Raw genomic sequence first — 15317 nt, 5'->3', positions numbered from 1 at the left:
GAGAGAGACTGTTCTAACTTAAACTCAAATTCCTGACCACATAGATTTCTTTTAGAGGAACATTTTCTTCAATTGGACACCAAATATCATTTGTAGAAGATTACAATAAAAGGGAAAAATTGGCAACTAAGTTATCTACTTCTGCAAACAAACATTTGCTTGAAACATCAGGATATTTGGCACAGAGAACAGCAACACACAGAAGGTGAGTCAGATGTGCGCTGCTGCCAGTGTCTCAATTTGATCAATTTGGGACTTCCTAAATTATCAAGTCAGGGACAGGCTTTGATATCTGATTTCACTGGCAATCCTGTTCAGTTCAGCACTTCTAGGAACCAAATGAATGGGTTCCTTTCTAGGGATGTGCCATAAATAGTCTTCTTGAAAAAAGACCATGATATGGATTCAAGTTTTACTCTGTTACTTGTAATTTTGAATATGCTACTTTATAATTTTTCCAGTCATGGTATATATGCATTTAACTGGTCTCCAGATGGATTGGAATCTTTTCAAGGGTGAAAACTGTCTCATTTCACAGGAATGAAGACCTCAGAGTTAAAAGTTACCTCAAATCAGAGGTCATGAAAAGTAACCAGTATGTCAACAAGAGTACCTTCCAAAAAAACCCAGAAAAGGAATCATCCAGCCTCCCTCTGGAGGATATTCAGAAGTTGGGAACCCATTGTTTCCCCAAGAGCCTGTTCCCACTTTGAGCAAGTTTTAATTTTAAGGAAGTCTCTTTTTTCTTAAATCCAACCAAAACTTGGCTTTCTTGGAGCACTCACTGTTCCAAGTTCTGCCCTCTGTGCCCAAACAAAACAAGAAAATCAAGATCCCTTTCTCATAACAGAATTCAAAATATGTGAAAACAATTACCATGACCCCCCCTTCACCTAGAGTCTTCCTTTCTCAAGGATAAGCATCCTCAGTTTTTCAACCAATCTTTGAATGATTTAAGTCTCTACATTATGACAATATAATGCATATAAAGTGCTTCGCAAATTTTGAAATAACACACACACATAGGTGTGTATATATGTATGTATGTGCATGCCGTAGTCTACATTAGAGCCCAACAAAAGGATTCAGGAAATAACAAGGAAAGGTGGGTTGGATGTTCAGCAAGTGGCCTGGCATAACCAGATGCTTTCCATACTCTGAGGAGATGTTAGATTGTACCTGAAGTCAGCTTTAAGGTGGAGCAAAGCTAAAACCAATCAGACTTTAGTTATACTAAATCTGTCACCAATATAGTGAGCCCCCATAAGTGGGAGGCCACTAGTCTGTATAAGAAGGGAGTAAATCAGCACAGATTAAAAATGGAGTAGGTCAAAGCTTCTGTGCAGATCAGCAGTGACATGAGGTCTACAGGAGACCTTCCAATGTCAGAGATATATGAAGATGTAGTCTCAAAAACAAAAAAGGATACAATCAGAAAAATTAAGGACCAATAAGGAGGCATCAAAAAAACATAAAGATGTGATTGTTTCCTGTATCACTAACTGAATTAGAAGCTGCCATTAGATGAATAAATATGAGCAATGTCCATGACAGTCTTAAAAAGCTGAGCACACCAACTACGAATGTCAGCACAGGCAGAAACGAACAACTGAAGAGAAAGTCAGGTCCTCAAACTATGGGAAAAGGGGAGATACCCAGAACACATATGGAGCTATAGGAAGTGTAGTCAGAGGCAGCGATGATGAAGAGTGGGCACTAAGATTCTGGAAACAAAGTTTTATGAGTAGAACTGGCATGTGCATGAGGGCTGATACTATGCTGCTAAAACCATTCTGGACTGTGGAACCCAAGGTGGTAATTTTGTACCTTCTTTTTCCCTTTGGATTCCAGGGAAACCTGAAGCTATTTCCTAAAAAGCTTACCTTCTTTTTGTTTATTTTAAATAAATCATCTTTATAAACAATGCTAACCACAGGCAATTGCTGGTCTGGGAATATTTATTGTGAATGCTTTTGTAAAGAGGCATTTGAAGGGTAGCATCCCAGAAAAATAGAGGGAGCAGTAGATTTGTGAAAACAGGCATTTTGGAAGAATGCTATCTCCAGCTTGGGGCTGAGAGAAGGAAAGAGAAAGAGAGAGAGAGGAAAGATTTTTTTTTTGTTGTTCATTAATATTTAACTACATTTTTGTTCAATACTGCTACCAATCAAGCAGTAAAATGACATGATTAATTTGAGTGCTAAATAAGGTAGGAAAGATCTCTAGTTAATCGGTGTTGTTGTTGTTCAGTCATTTTAGTCATGTCCAACTCTTTGCAACCCCATTTGAGGTTTTCTTGGCAAAGATACTGGAATGGTTTACCATTTCCTTCTCTAGCTGATTTTACAGAGGAGGAAACTGAGGCAAACAAGGTTAAATGACTCACACAGCTAGTAAGTAGCTGAGTCTGGATCAGAACTCAGATCTTGATTCCAGGTCTGGCACTATCCACTGCGCTACCTAGCTGCATCAATTAATCACTGATGAAGTTAAAATTCAAATATATAAAGGTAGTGTTTAAATTTTCTTTGGATAAACCTTTTTATGTACTATGTTAAGCCAATGCTTAATGCTTTTTAGGTACTATGTTAAGCCAATGCTTAATGTCACAAATGCTATAAATATGACTGTGAATCAGTTTTTACACATAAGTCTATTCTTCATGACCCCTAATAGTCTTCCTTAAAGTTCCAATTTTCTATAATATTATGAAATTTCAAAAAGTGCTATTGCACTTTTTGTGCAACAAAAAAAAAGTATAGACACTTACAAAGTATCAAAATACATGAGCCACCCTATACTTTTCTACATTTGTACAGAATAATAATCCGGGGCACTACTAACATAAAAGAAACTCTTTCAATTAGTCATGCATAACAGTATAAAACAAATGCAATATGGCAAACTTTGCATGTCAACTGATATCAGATTTGCTAAATAAAACTCTCATTTTCTAAGCACTGAAGTAGTAAAATTAAACACATGAAAAAATACAACAAAACACTTCTTAGTTAGGATTTCCATAAAAATAAGAGACTCTTAAATAGAAAGAAAGCAACAACCTCTAGGTTTAAATTTTTCATATGAGTCTGCCAAGGATTAGCTAGGTTTTTATTGCTTCATGCAATTTCCGAATTAAGAGTGACTTCATTGTGAGTGGTTTTTTTAAAACTAATGTATTACATCATAAATTATTCCTTAATTCTTTACAGCTTTGACTTGCACAGGTTGCTGCTTTATCTGAGAGTGTGGGAAGTGTGCAGAGCAGTTAAATCCCCAGAAGCAGAGGGAAGCCACCAGTGGATACCAGAAGATAAATAGCACAATGAGCTGGCATGATTACAGGCCATTCTTTAATAGAGCTTTGATTTGTTATCAGGGTTTCAGTGGAAAACACACACACTGGAGGACAGCAGCAAAGGAAGCTAGAGGCTGCTGGGTCCAAATGATTCCATCAGTCATGCTTGCTCATCGAGTCACTCACCTCATAACCCTTTTCCAGCAGGAATTCAGCCAAATACGAGCCATCCTGGGAACAGAAAGAGATAGGAAAATGTTAGATACAAAATGGCAAGCATGGCCATTTGCAAAAGCCCAAGCACCTTAAGAAAGATATTTTTTAACTGTAACATTCGATGACATTGAAACAGAATAACTCATCACTCTCTTCTTTTAACTAGGAGGAAACTGATTCCTCTGTCCTTTGGACTGAATTATTTAGACAGGTCATACATACATCACTATCCTACATGAAGACAATGGACACTTCAATGACATCAATGCTTAGCGATTGTTTATGAAGACCTAAAAAAAGTACCTGCGACAGACAGGCAGGTGTCAGTCAAAAATAGTCACTTTTAATTCCTTTTGTAACATCTCAGGATATTTTCAAGTACTGGAATTCAACAACAAACATTTATTAAGTACTCACCATGTAGGATCATAGGATCCTAACTGTAGAGAAAGAGGAGCCCTCTGAAGTCATTTTGTGCTACCTTGTGGAAGATCACATAAGTCTCAGGCAGTAGTTAACTGCAAGTAATTCGTTCTTGCCACTGTACCAGATGGCTATATTGGGTATTGGGGATACCAAGATTAAAAATGCCAGGTCCTTAAACTATGTTTTACTAGGAAGGATGCCAACTGAACACTGATAAGTATATTACAAGGATAGAGGCAAAGGAATAAGGTAAACAACATGCTCTAGGAAAATTTAAGGAGGAAGTAGCCGTTTTTGGCAAGAAAAAAGGCTTAACAGATATGGTAACACTAAAGGTGAGCCTTGGAAGAAAAGAATTCAGGATAGCAGAGATAAGAGAGCTTGTTTCCAGGTATGGAGGGGGAGTGAAGGAATGCTTAAGAGGTATGGGATGTTAAATCAAGTTCAAGGAACAGACAATAGAGCTATCTGGTCAAAACATAGACTGCATAAAGGGGAGTAATATGACATGAAACTAGAAAGATAGATGGAGGACAGATGGTACTGGATTTTAAACACCAGGCTAAGCAATCTATATTTTGGCCAACAGGCCAGAAGTTCCCAACTTATGGGCCTTATCCCAAAGAAGAATGCAATGTTATATCTTATTGGGGCAGCTAGATTGTGCAGTGGATAGAGCACCAGCCCTGGAGTCAGGAGGACCTGAGTCCAAATTCAGCCTCAGACACATGACACTAGCTGTATTATGTTGGTCAAGTCACTTAACTGTGAGAAGAAGAAGGAGATGGAGAAGGAGAAGAACTTATTAAATTATAAAAACATTTATTAAGCACTGTGTGCAAAGCACTGAAGATATAAATAAAATGTAGGTACATTCTGCCCACAAGGGCCTTAATGGAGAAGACTACTAATATACTTTCTACAGACTGAATAAATGTTTCACACATATACATATTGCTATTTTTCAAATGTATGTAGATAAGAGAGCAAAATGGAATACAAATTCATCTGAAAGCATTACTAAATTCATAGTAGCTACTTAGCATTTTATCTCAATTCAAGTATACCAAAAGCATTGCTATCATGTTAGAATTAAGATTATTTCTTGATTATAAAAGGATCCTCAAACTCAAAAAAAAAAAAAAAAAAAAAAGCTGGGAACCACTCCCTTGGGTAATAGGGGGACAGAACAGTTTTCTAAGCAGGATAGTAAAATTGATAGGCTTATGTACTAAAAAGATTATTTGGGCCTTTGTGGGGATGTAGGCGCATTCATATTTTTTTTCAATCAGTAAAAAGCTGTCTTCTCTCTCTTTCTCCCCACACTACCTCCTCAATAACAACAAAGGAAAAACAAAACCCTTGTTACAAACATATACAATCAAATAAGGCAAATTTCTGCCTTGCCTATATCAAAAAATTTTCCTTCTGTGTAAATACACATATACATATATGTATACACATATATGTATATAAATATACATATAGTCCTTCACCTCTCTGCAAGAAGGTTCCATTATTAGCCCTATGGATTGTTATTAGGAGCTAGAACTGTTACACTGACCATCACCCTCAAGAATTCAGAAATATTATATTGGAAACAATATAAAGGACAGATCAGAGAAAGGAGAGAAAAGAGGAAAGATGTCCTGTTTGGCAGCTATTACAACAGACCAAATGAGAAAAAAACATGGTCCTAATATAAGTGCAAGAGAGGAGGAGAGTTGCAAAATTCAATTAACAAACAGGTTAGGTTAGAGAAAGAAAAGTCTGGAAAAAGGGAAACCAATTTAGACGCTATTACAATAGCCCAGGTAAGAGGTGATAATAGCAAAATTTCTTGTGAAATCCACACAAAACAGTCAATTTTTAATTTTAAAATAAAGTAAAAACATTTATATACAGTAGTACATATGTTTAAAAGTTGTAAAAATTAAACAAATGAAAAATGACTTAAGTACCATAAAAAATTGCATACCTCCCTCAGAAAATGAAATAATCTGACATTCCTCAATCAAAAATGAAATAATCTGACATTCCTTAATCCTTAAAGTTGTTCTTCACCTTTTAGCAATTTCCTTTCCTTCCCACCCACCCCCAAGTTTTGCAAAAACATAGAAGTGAGAAACTCTAACTACCCAAAACCTTAAACGAGAAATTTGAAATTCGTTTAAAACCAAGAAAGAAACAGGAGGGATGCTAACATTTTCGTCAGATTCTTCAGTCAGAGAAAAGCTTAAAACACATCTTTAACCCTCAAACATTCTAACAAAATATTTCAGAGAAAGAATGTATAGCAATCATACTGCTTAAAGCTGGAATCTGAGATGCACCAGGAGCCTTGAAAATGACAGGGGTGGCAGAAGAGGGTTTATTACATCAATGCAGGAGTCCTACATAAATCCGAGCAGAATAACAAGGCACATTATACGAGGGACACATTTTGTGGTTCTTTTAAAACTCTACCAGATTTTCTTCTGACTCTGTGACATAAATATTCTGGTTTATAGACTTGTGAGGGGAAGAAGAAAGAATTTTCCTCTCACTCATATGATATATGCACTATCACATGCTTTTTATATGTCCATACTTCCGCAGAAATCAAATTATGATACTGACTGATTTAGACCATGACAGGCCAGGTCTGCCCATGCCACTGGCGGAAATGTTAGAATAATCAGTGGTTCCATAAATCTAAGAATAAGAAAAAAAAGTTCAAGGAAAAGTACTCACAGTTTTAAAAAAAAAATTACAGTAGAAAAATCCTAGAAAGAATGAGATTTTTCTTTTTTAAAGCAGGTAACCTTATAATTTATACATTTGATAATTCTCTTGAGATGAGAAAATAAAAATGTTCTGTGTTTTACCATAGTTGCATAACTTGCTTAAAAAAAAAGAAAGCAGAGGTGAAAGTGCTAATGCTGCAGAGAGAGAAAGAGACAAAGGGGGGGAAAGCTGCAATTATTTAGAGAGTTGATGTGAAACAGACGTGACCAGGATTGAACCCTGTCAATAAGGTCTTGTTCTTCTCACCCAGCCCATTTCTCAAACTTTCCAACCACACTGGAACATTCTGAACCAGCAGTGGCATTCACTTCCTCGGCACTTCCTTTCCAGGTCTATCAAGTGATAGGGGCACAAGCTTCACAATGAGTGGGAAACAGGCAGCAAGTGGGAATGCTACTGGTTTCTGGCTGTAACACAGCACAACTGATTGACTGTCTGGTAATCATCGCACACAACACAGATTGATGTGACCCAGCACAGAGATAAAGTATCATGGCAAGTCAAAAGTTTTGCAAAGCAAGTGTTGTTGTTTTTTCCTGCTCTTTTCAGAACGGTAGCTGTCAGGGAATACTGTCATCTGACCAGTGATTAAAATGTCATGGAATTTTAGAACCTATAATCAACATTAAACTCTGGCAGCCTTATCCCTAGTGAGACTCAGGGACTGTGGACCAACAGTAGTTCAAATCACACTCCTCCCTCCTCTCATCTCTCCCTCTGCTCCTGAGTCAAAATGTCAAAAATCCTCAAATTTTAAAAAATGTAAGAATGCATGTACTTACTTTGCACACACATCTACTTGCTCAGTGTCCTTTATAAGATGCCTTAGAGATTCAATCATAATGGTCATTTTTATAGCATCACCTGATCACACCATAGTCAAATATTTAACTCAAGAACTTTAGGACCCTTTTAGCCCTATCTGCTCCACTATATACACAGAAACAGAAATCAGATAAGAAGAGAATTATGTAAAGGTCCCATGTTTTCTGTACTTTATGAGCCCTGCTTTTTAACAAACTTTGGCATCACCTGTAGTTGCTTGTTTCAAGAGGACATCCATGCTTGGAAGGTGTTAAATCCTTAATATCTTATAAGTCTAATGAATGCCAATTACTCCTACTGGCTTCTAGGTCAAAAAATTCCACATGATACTTTTCCAAATATTTCAAAGACAACTATCAAGGCCCATCTATGTTTTCTCAAGGCTGAGGATTCCCATTTCTCTAAACACATCTGACATGATTTCAAATCATCCTGTCTGCCCTTATGACCTGATATACTATATAGCTTATCAATGTTCTAAAATGTGGTGCTTAGCCTCAATCAATAAATAAGCATTTACTAAGCACCTATTATTTACATATATATATATGTACATATATATATATATACATATATATATATGTACATGCATAAAATATTTACTTTCAATGATCCCACATTCTGTTGGGAGAGATGACCCAACACAAAATTCGAAATGAGGTCTGACCAAGGCAAAATACATTGTAACTACCACCTCCCTCATTCTCAACATTACGGATCTATGAAGGACACCACAACTAACTGTGCTACAGAAATTGAAATATCAAATAATAAGCATAATACCATAGTTATTAAATTAAGTACACAAAATTGGAAATAACTTGTAATAAAAGTTAATAAACTCATTAAAAGTGATTTCATGACTACTGTCTTACATGAAGTATAAAAAAGCATTTCTAAAATCTCAGGACATAAAATACAAAAAGGAAAATTTAAGGAAACTCTGGAAAGCTAAAAACATATTGGGAAACTAATGGGGGGGTGAAGAGAGGCAACTTATTGTATTAGGCTAATCATTTAATATAAATATGACAAATTACAGGCAAGCAAAAGAGAGTAGTAACATTTAAAGAAAATGGAGGAATGAAGACTACTGACCAGAGGACTATGGAGTATTTAAATTTAATATAAATTTTCCCCTCATGTGAAAGACTGTCCATCTTCATGCTAATTAGCATCAGAACTGTGAATACTTTTTAAAGCAACATGGGGAAGAAATAGCTAGTAGTGAGTGAAAATATGTAGTATTATATACCAAGAATATAACTCCTGCCCATGATTTTGTCAAAACAAGAGACTGTTTATGAATAACAACCATATTGCATAATTTCAGGGCAGTCACTCAGGATAAGAGAGGAAGAGCTAGAAGGAGACCTCAGATGTCATCCAGTCCAATTCCATTATTTTACAGATGAGGAAATTTAAAAATTGCATAAGTGGCAATCATCAGAAGTGGTATTTGAACCCAGGTACTCCAACTCAAGAGCCAGTATTCTTTTTTAACACTGTATCACACTGTCTCCCTAATATTTGTTCATTTAGATGAAAAGCAATACAAACTTTTAAAAATAAACATTTTAAACCAATTATAACTTTAAAAGTAAGAAATAAGTATACTGATATAAAAATAGATATTCCATGCATAGAGTGCTTTTAATAGTTGTTTTGATTTGGGGGCTTGAGTTCATTCATTACCAGTGAGTGCACCAGCAGGAAGAATTAGAGAAAATGGGGTATAGCTCATAAAAAGAATTTTCTGATATAATCAAAAACCCTATAAACTTAAAACTAGTATTCATTTAATATATGTAATGTAATTGTATACTACATATAAACATGTCTTACATGACCCATAATAGAATCTAGTATTACATTAATCAATCCATTAATATGGCATACTAATTTTTCACATTCAGTAAAATTACCATTTTAAATATTTTTAGCACTAATGACTCCATTTGGCTCTACATTTAGAATAAAACTACAGTAGTTCTAAGGAGCCACCATTCCCAGCCTTTAAAGAAAGCTCTTTTTTCCACTAATTATAATGCCCAAGGTCACTGTGGTACAAATAAGCACTACTTGATAATATTGTTTTAATCTAGGTGTTTTTTTCCTCTAAATTCCCTGCAAAATAATACCAAAAAGAAAAAAAAAATAATGAAAGTCTAGTATATCACCTCTGAAGGCAGCCCACTCACAATGGATCTTGTCAATTTTCATCACTTTTTGTACCACATCTATGCACAGAGTAGTCCATTACTGTCTTGCCTCGTACATATGACTCACATAGAAAAGGAAAATGTAGCAATGAGAGCATGCTAGTTCAACTGCCTACCTGCCAGCCCACCTGCTGGATATACCTCACTCTGTTTTTCAGCAGCACCTAACACAGGGTTTTCAATATGACTTCTTTTCCAGAAATGTTTGTACAACTAAAATGAATTCTGAGAGGCTACAGTTTTCACAAGTCAATCTTTAAGAAGTGAAAGCTGCCAAGAGATCAACTGAGGCTAGATTTAAGGAAAAACTTCCTAAAAATAGAGCTAATCGAAGGCAAAATGGGCTGCTTTGGAGGCAGTGAATGTCACTTTCCTGGAGTTCTTCATAGAAAGGGCTAATAACCATTTGCTAGGAATTGTGTACATGGTAGGTATTCTTCTTTAGACATTAGCTAGACTTCATGAATTCTGAGGTCCCTCCCAAATCAAATTCTTTGTGATATCAGAGGATTTCACACAATACTAGGCTTTTAATTGTTCATAACTTTCTTAAGAACAAGATGGAATATTGTGGTATACAGACTAACCTAATTCTTACTCTCTAAAAACATAATTCTGGAAGGAAGAGAGTAGGTCAAATACCTCCCACACAATCAAAATAAGTTTATTTAGACCCCAGGTCATTCTTTTTTGGAGAAATAAAAGAACTGCCAGGTTCTAGTTTACCTCCATTGCATCTATTCAGCAGACTGAAACAATTGCCAAAGCAACCTGCACCTCATACAATACAGGTCTAAAGTTCTTAGTAACTGAAGGAAACTACTTTGGGCCAAAATCAATTTCCACTAAAATTGTGGTATGATGAATCATGTGAAGACTTAGGTAGATCACCTAATGTCTTGAGCCTTTTTCCTTATCTCTAAAATGATGGAGTTGAATTTGATGATTGTTAAAGTCTCTTCTAGCTCTAAAGCTATAACCTTAATTGAATATGATAAGTGCTACTGGAGCTGCAATCAGCAATTGTTTGAGTAATAATGCCTAACACATAGTGTCAGTGTAGAAAACTAGAAAAAGCAATGAGCTTGGAGTCAAGCCCATGGTGCTTAGACTCTGAAACTGGCCAGTTGGATGAATGTGGTCAAATCACTGATCATCATCAATCAGATCTTATTAAGTGTCTACTACATGCACTCTAGATCCTACTATCAAACCTATACAAAATAAATGCATATTGATAAGGGAGTGACACATGTGTAAAATGAAAGCATCTGCCTCAGAAAATGATACGAAGAAAACACTTGGGAAGTACTACAGAAAGAAGGTATTAGCAAATGATCAACAATGAATGGGAATGAAGGCCCATAAGATCCTTTTTTAAGAGTTCCTAGTAAGTTAGAAAACTAAATTTCAACTGCTTATTTCGAATTAACCGGATTCAAACATTTATTAGGCATCTACTATAGGCTAGGCATTTTGCTAGGGATTAGGGAAACAATGAAATAGTTACCTTCTACTTGGGGGATACAACACACTTACAAATAAATATGGTTAAATTAAAACTGAGGAAGAGAAGAGAATGAATCCTGGAAAGAGAGAAGAGGTGAGGGAAGGGAATCAGTGAGAGCTTTACAGAGGAGGTTCCTGAGCCAGTGTAGAAGTGCATTCCAGGTAATGAGGATGGCCTCTGTGAACATATGGAAGGAGGAGGAGGAATAATGAATTCAGAGAATAACTAGTAGTTCGGTTTGGAGAAAAGCAAAAGTTTGTAACAAGAAGTAGTAGGAAATAAGACTATTAAGGAAGGGAGCTAGGTGATAAAGGGCTGCAAATGAGGAATTTGTATTTTCTCCTTTAGGCAATAAGGATATGCTGAAGATTTTCAGCAGGGGACCAACATGCCTTATGAAGATTATTTTGTTGTGTGGAGCACGAAGAGGGAAGGAAATGGAAAAAGAAAGACCAGTTCCAATGTCAGTGCTGATAACTAAGTATAGCTAGTTGGGGGTAAAGGGAAAGAAAGTTAAATGTTCCCAGACAAGATGGTTTGTTACTGAATAATAAAAAAATAGCTGATTTGATGGCTAGTAACCTTTTTCAAACAGTTGCTCACAAAGATCATTTATTTCACTTGTTCTACCTATCCATTTGCTATGCAGTGACAGCTTGAATCAGGTGATTTGTTGGAATGCTCAAATTGATCAAAGATGACAGCAGTTGTCTTGCCAATCATAACAGCATCCAGTAAACCATGAGATGCTAATAGTTGATATACTGTCAAAGTGGTGACAGTAGAAGTTAGAAAAGATGACTAACTATTTTCAGTCATCTTACAGAGTAGTCAACCCTGACTTAGAGGACAGGGCTCACAATAACACCTCGGAGTAAAGAGTTACTGTATCCCTCAAGTTATAAGAAAGCATCAGGACAATCTCCTGATGACAATAACCAGAAGAACAGACATGAGTAGAAACAAGCTCCTGGGATGATCCCTGCTAAAAGGGGAAAGCTGAGGCTGGTGAGTTACTTGGGTTTAAAAGTTCTAAGATAATAATAAAGCTAAAGAAGATTGGGTATCTGTATGAAGTAAGGAATCAATATGGTGAGAGCAAGGTGCCTAAAGAGAGGTGAAAACATAACAGGTCAAAGGTTCCATGAAAATCAGCGCATGGTTAAGTAACTTTAGTTCTAATGTGAGAGAGAGGGAGATGAAGGAAAGGGAGTGAAGAAGGAAGAGGAAACAGGAGAAAAAGGAGAAAAAAGTCAGGAGGAAGAGGAAGAAAAAGAGAGCAGGGATGAGGAGGAGAAAGAAAAGAGGGAAAGAAGAAAAGAAGAATAAGAAGCAGCAGAAGCAGTAGAAAGAAGCAAGTCTTGGAAGTTTGTGGCTTAAATATGGACTGGAATTTAGGTGTGTGGAAAATGGAGAGTTATTGTTTCACAGGAGTGGCTGTGCAGAAGCCACAGCAATCTGTACCTGTGTCAATGGTGCATTGCTTCTGTATGATTCCTCAGGCAAACTGTTTCAGGCTCTAGGGTGTAAATCCTCAGAAGATTCAAATTAGGCCCATGAGCAAATATCTATTGGGGACCATGGGTATCAATGAGAACAAGGCTGGATAGGGAGAAAGATAAGCATGCCCCAGCCTGAGCTTGGGTCCAGATGGCTCTCAATTCGGGGGTGCTAAGTAAAGGGCTATTGTGACCAACTTCTGTTGGATGTCAGTGTCTAGTGGGCACAGTTCTGGGACCTCTTTAGTCTCCAGATGTGGAAAAAAAGACCAGAGGTGGTGCAAACAGAACCAAAGCCAGGACAATTGGGGGTAGGGGGAGCAGGGAGAAGGGAAGAATATCACTTTCTGTGAAAAGATCAGATTCTACAACAATTCAGTTAGGATTACCAAATAATCCAATTTTTTAGGAAGCTACTTAAGAGTACACAGGCATCGGAGTCAAAGGACCTAAAATCAATTCCTGCTTCCTCCGTTTACTACGTGTGTGACCTTGAGTGAGTCATTTAACTTCTGTGGGCCAGTTTCTTCATGTGTAAACTAAGGGGTTTGGACTAGATCATTCTGAGGTTCTTTCCAGTCCTAAACCTATAAAACAGAACTCCCTATATTAAGCATTTTGATAATCATTATCAATTCATTCTCTATTAGCATTAATTCTGAGCACAACTTTCAGTCATAGCTTAAGTTTCAAAGAGTCTGTGCATGCTTTATATGAAAATAAGAAACTTAGATGACTTGATGAATTTTTTAAAATAAGTTTTCCCCAAAAGAGGTAACCTTCATCTGAAAAAAAAAAAAGCACAAATTGCCCAATTGAAAAAAAATTTTAATCATTTTGTTGATCTCCGATCCAGCTCTTAAAATAAGTCATCTCTTATAACAAAGAATTATTTTTGAAATATTTTAAAATCTTAGATAGATGTCAAGTTATTCAACTCTTATTCCAGTTGAAAATATATGCTCATTGTCAAACTGGTAATGGTTATTTTTTTACTCCTGCCCTATTTAATATTTCCATTACAAAGTCTTTGTTCAAGGTGAAATAGCACAAGTCAGTTATCTTCATTTCAGCACAATGGCACTGACAGTTTCTGGAGTTTAGACAAAAAGTTCCCAGGAATTGGAGGAGGGGGGTTTCGGAGGGAAGGGTATCATTTCCTCATGGACAAGGGTCAATATATGTACCATCTCCAAGAAAGTGTTTCTGATTCCCAATATTGAGCAGTGATTAGTCTCAAATAAGGACACAGTATTTTCTTTGTACCTCTCTTATATACTTATATACCATAATCATTTGGGCATATGCGTTAGCTACCAATTACACCAAGATCTAGATAGGAAAGAGGTTTTATTTATCTTTGTATCTCCCTCACAGCCTAAAAACATTAAAAAAATAACAATGTCTGTTGATTTAAATGTTGATAGGGGAAATAAAGGTATTAGGGATCTTTTCAAATGAAAGCAACATCAATTTTATGTAGTATGAGAAAACCTAAGAAAGGGAAAGCAGATTCAAAGTTAGAGATAATAATAGCACCACAAACGAATCAACCAAAATCTATTCAAAAGCATTTATAAAGAGCTTGTCTATATCATGTGACATGCAATAACAGGAATAGTGTCCAACAGATGAACTTCAAACAGAAAAATCCTTCATTTTGGTAGGGTTTTGTTTTTTTTGAGATTGGCTTTTCCAATAGAATTTCTGCTGTTCTTTGTAGTCTTTCATTTTTATAAGCTCCTTTAGGCTCATCCCTTTAAAGTTTAAGTTATCTTTTCCTTTTCTTTTTCCTTCTAGAAATAGCCATCCATTTTAAGTCAGATTGTGAGCTCCTTGAGGACAGGAGCTATTTTTTGCCTTTCTTTTCATTCCCTGGGTTTGGCAAACATAGTGCCTGACAAAGTAGGCACTTAATCAAAGCTTCTTTGACTTTTTAATTTAAAAAAGACAAAACCAGAAATACCAACGTCTCATGCACTCTGTTGGCTGTAGAAAACGTACCAGGTTTTTTTTCTTTGATTTCTTTGTTTTTGCTACGACTATATAATCCTTCTTGTACTGTACAGTATCCACAAGCTGATGTTATTTTCAATATAATCATCAAATACAAAGTGGATAAAGTCTTGAAAATAAAAGTATCTGTTTCACTGAATTACTCATAATAGTAAATTTCACTGTTTCAGTTCACAACAGATTCCAACCAATAGATTTTATAGCATAAGCAAATCTACACATGGCTAGAAGGGTATAATAAGTAGGTGATTTTATAGGTAATAAAATTCTTGCCATCAGGAGCACAAGTTCTAAGAATGAATCATGGATAAGTAAAACAGCAGGGTTTTCTGAATAATGGTGAAAATGCAAACTAAGATCTCCCTTTTCCCTCGCCTCCTCTCCCCCCACCCCACATACATCTATACTACACTTTGTTATTTTAAATTGTTTTGATCAGGGAAACAACGGTGATAAAATGCTCTCTTATTGTTGTGGCAAGGACAGGATTTCTGGACCAACCTCCCTCCACCCCCTTC

At 36.2% G+C, this 15317-nt stretch overlaps 1 protein-coding gene across 3 annotated transcripts in view; it reads right to left on the bottom strand.

The window, feature by feature from the left end:
• Nucleotides 1-15317, bottom strand: part of GMDS (GDP-mannose 4,6-dehydratase) — a 761839-nt gene that overhangs the window by 617633 nt on the left and 128889 nt on the right. For all 3 annotated transcript variants that reach the window (XM_072606894.1, XM_072606892.1, XM_072606893.1), the window contains exon 2: nucleotides 3485-3529. In XM_072606894.1, the coding sequence (XP_072462995.1) occupies nucleotides 3485-3529 (45 nt within the window). The remainder of the gene's footprint in view (nucleotides 1-3484; nucleotides 3530-15317) is intronic.

This window comes from Notamacropus eugenii, chromosome 4 (genome assembly GCF_028372415.1).
Source record: "Notamacropus eugenii isolate mMacEug1 chromosome 4, mMacEug1.pri_v2, whole genome shotgun sequence".
Lineage (NCBI taxonomy): Eukaryota > Metazoa > Chordata > Mammalia > Diprotodontia > Macropodidae > Notamacropus > Notamacropus eugenii.
This window is presented reverse-complemented; position numbering and strand designations above follow the sequence as displayed.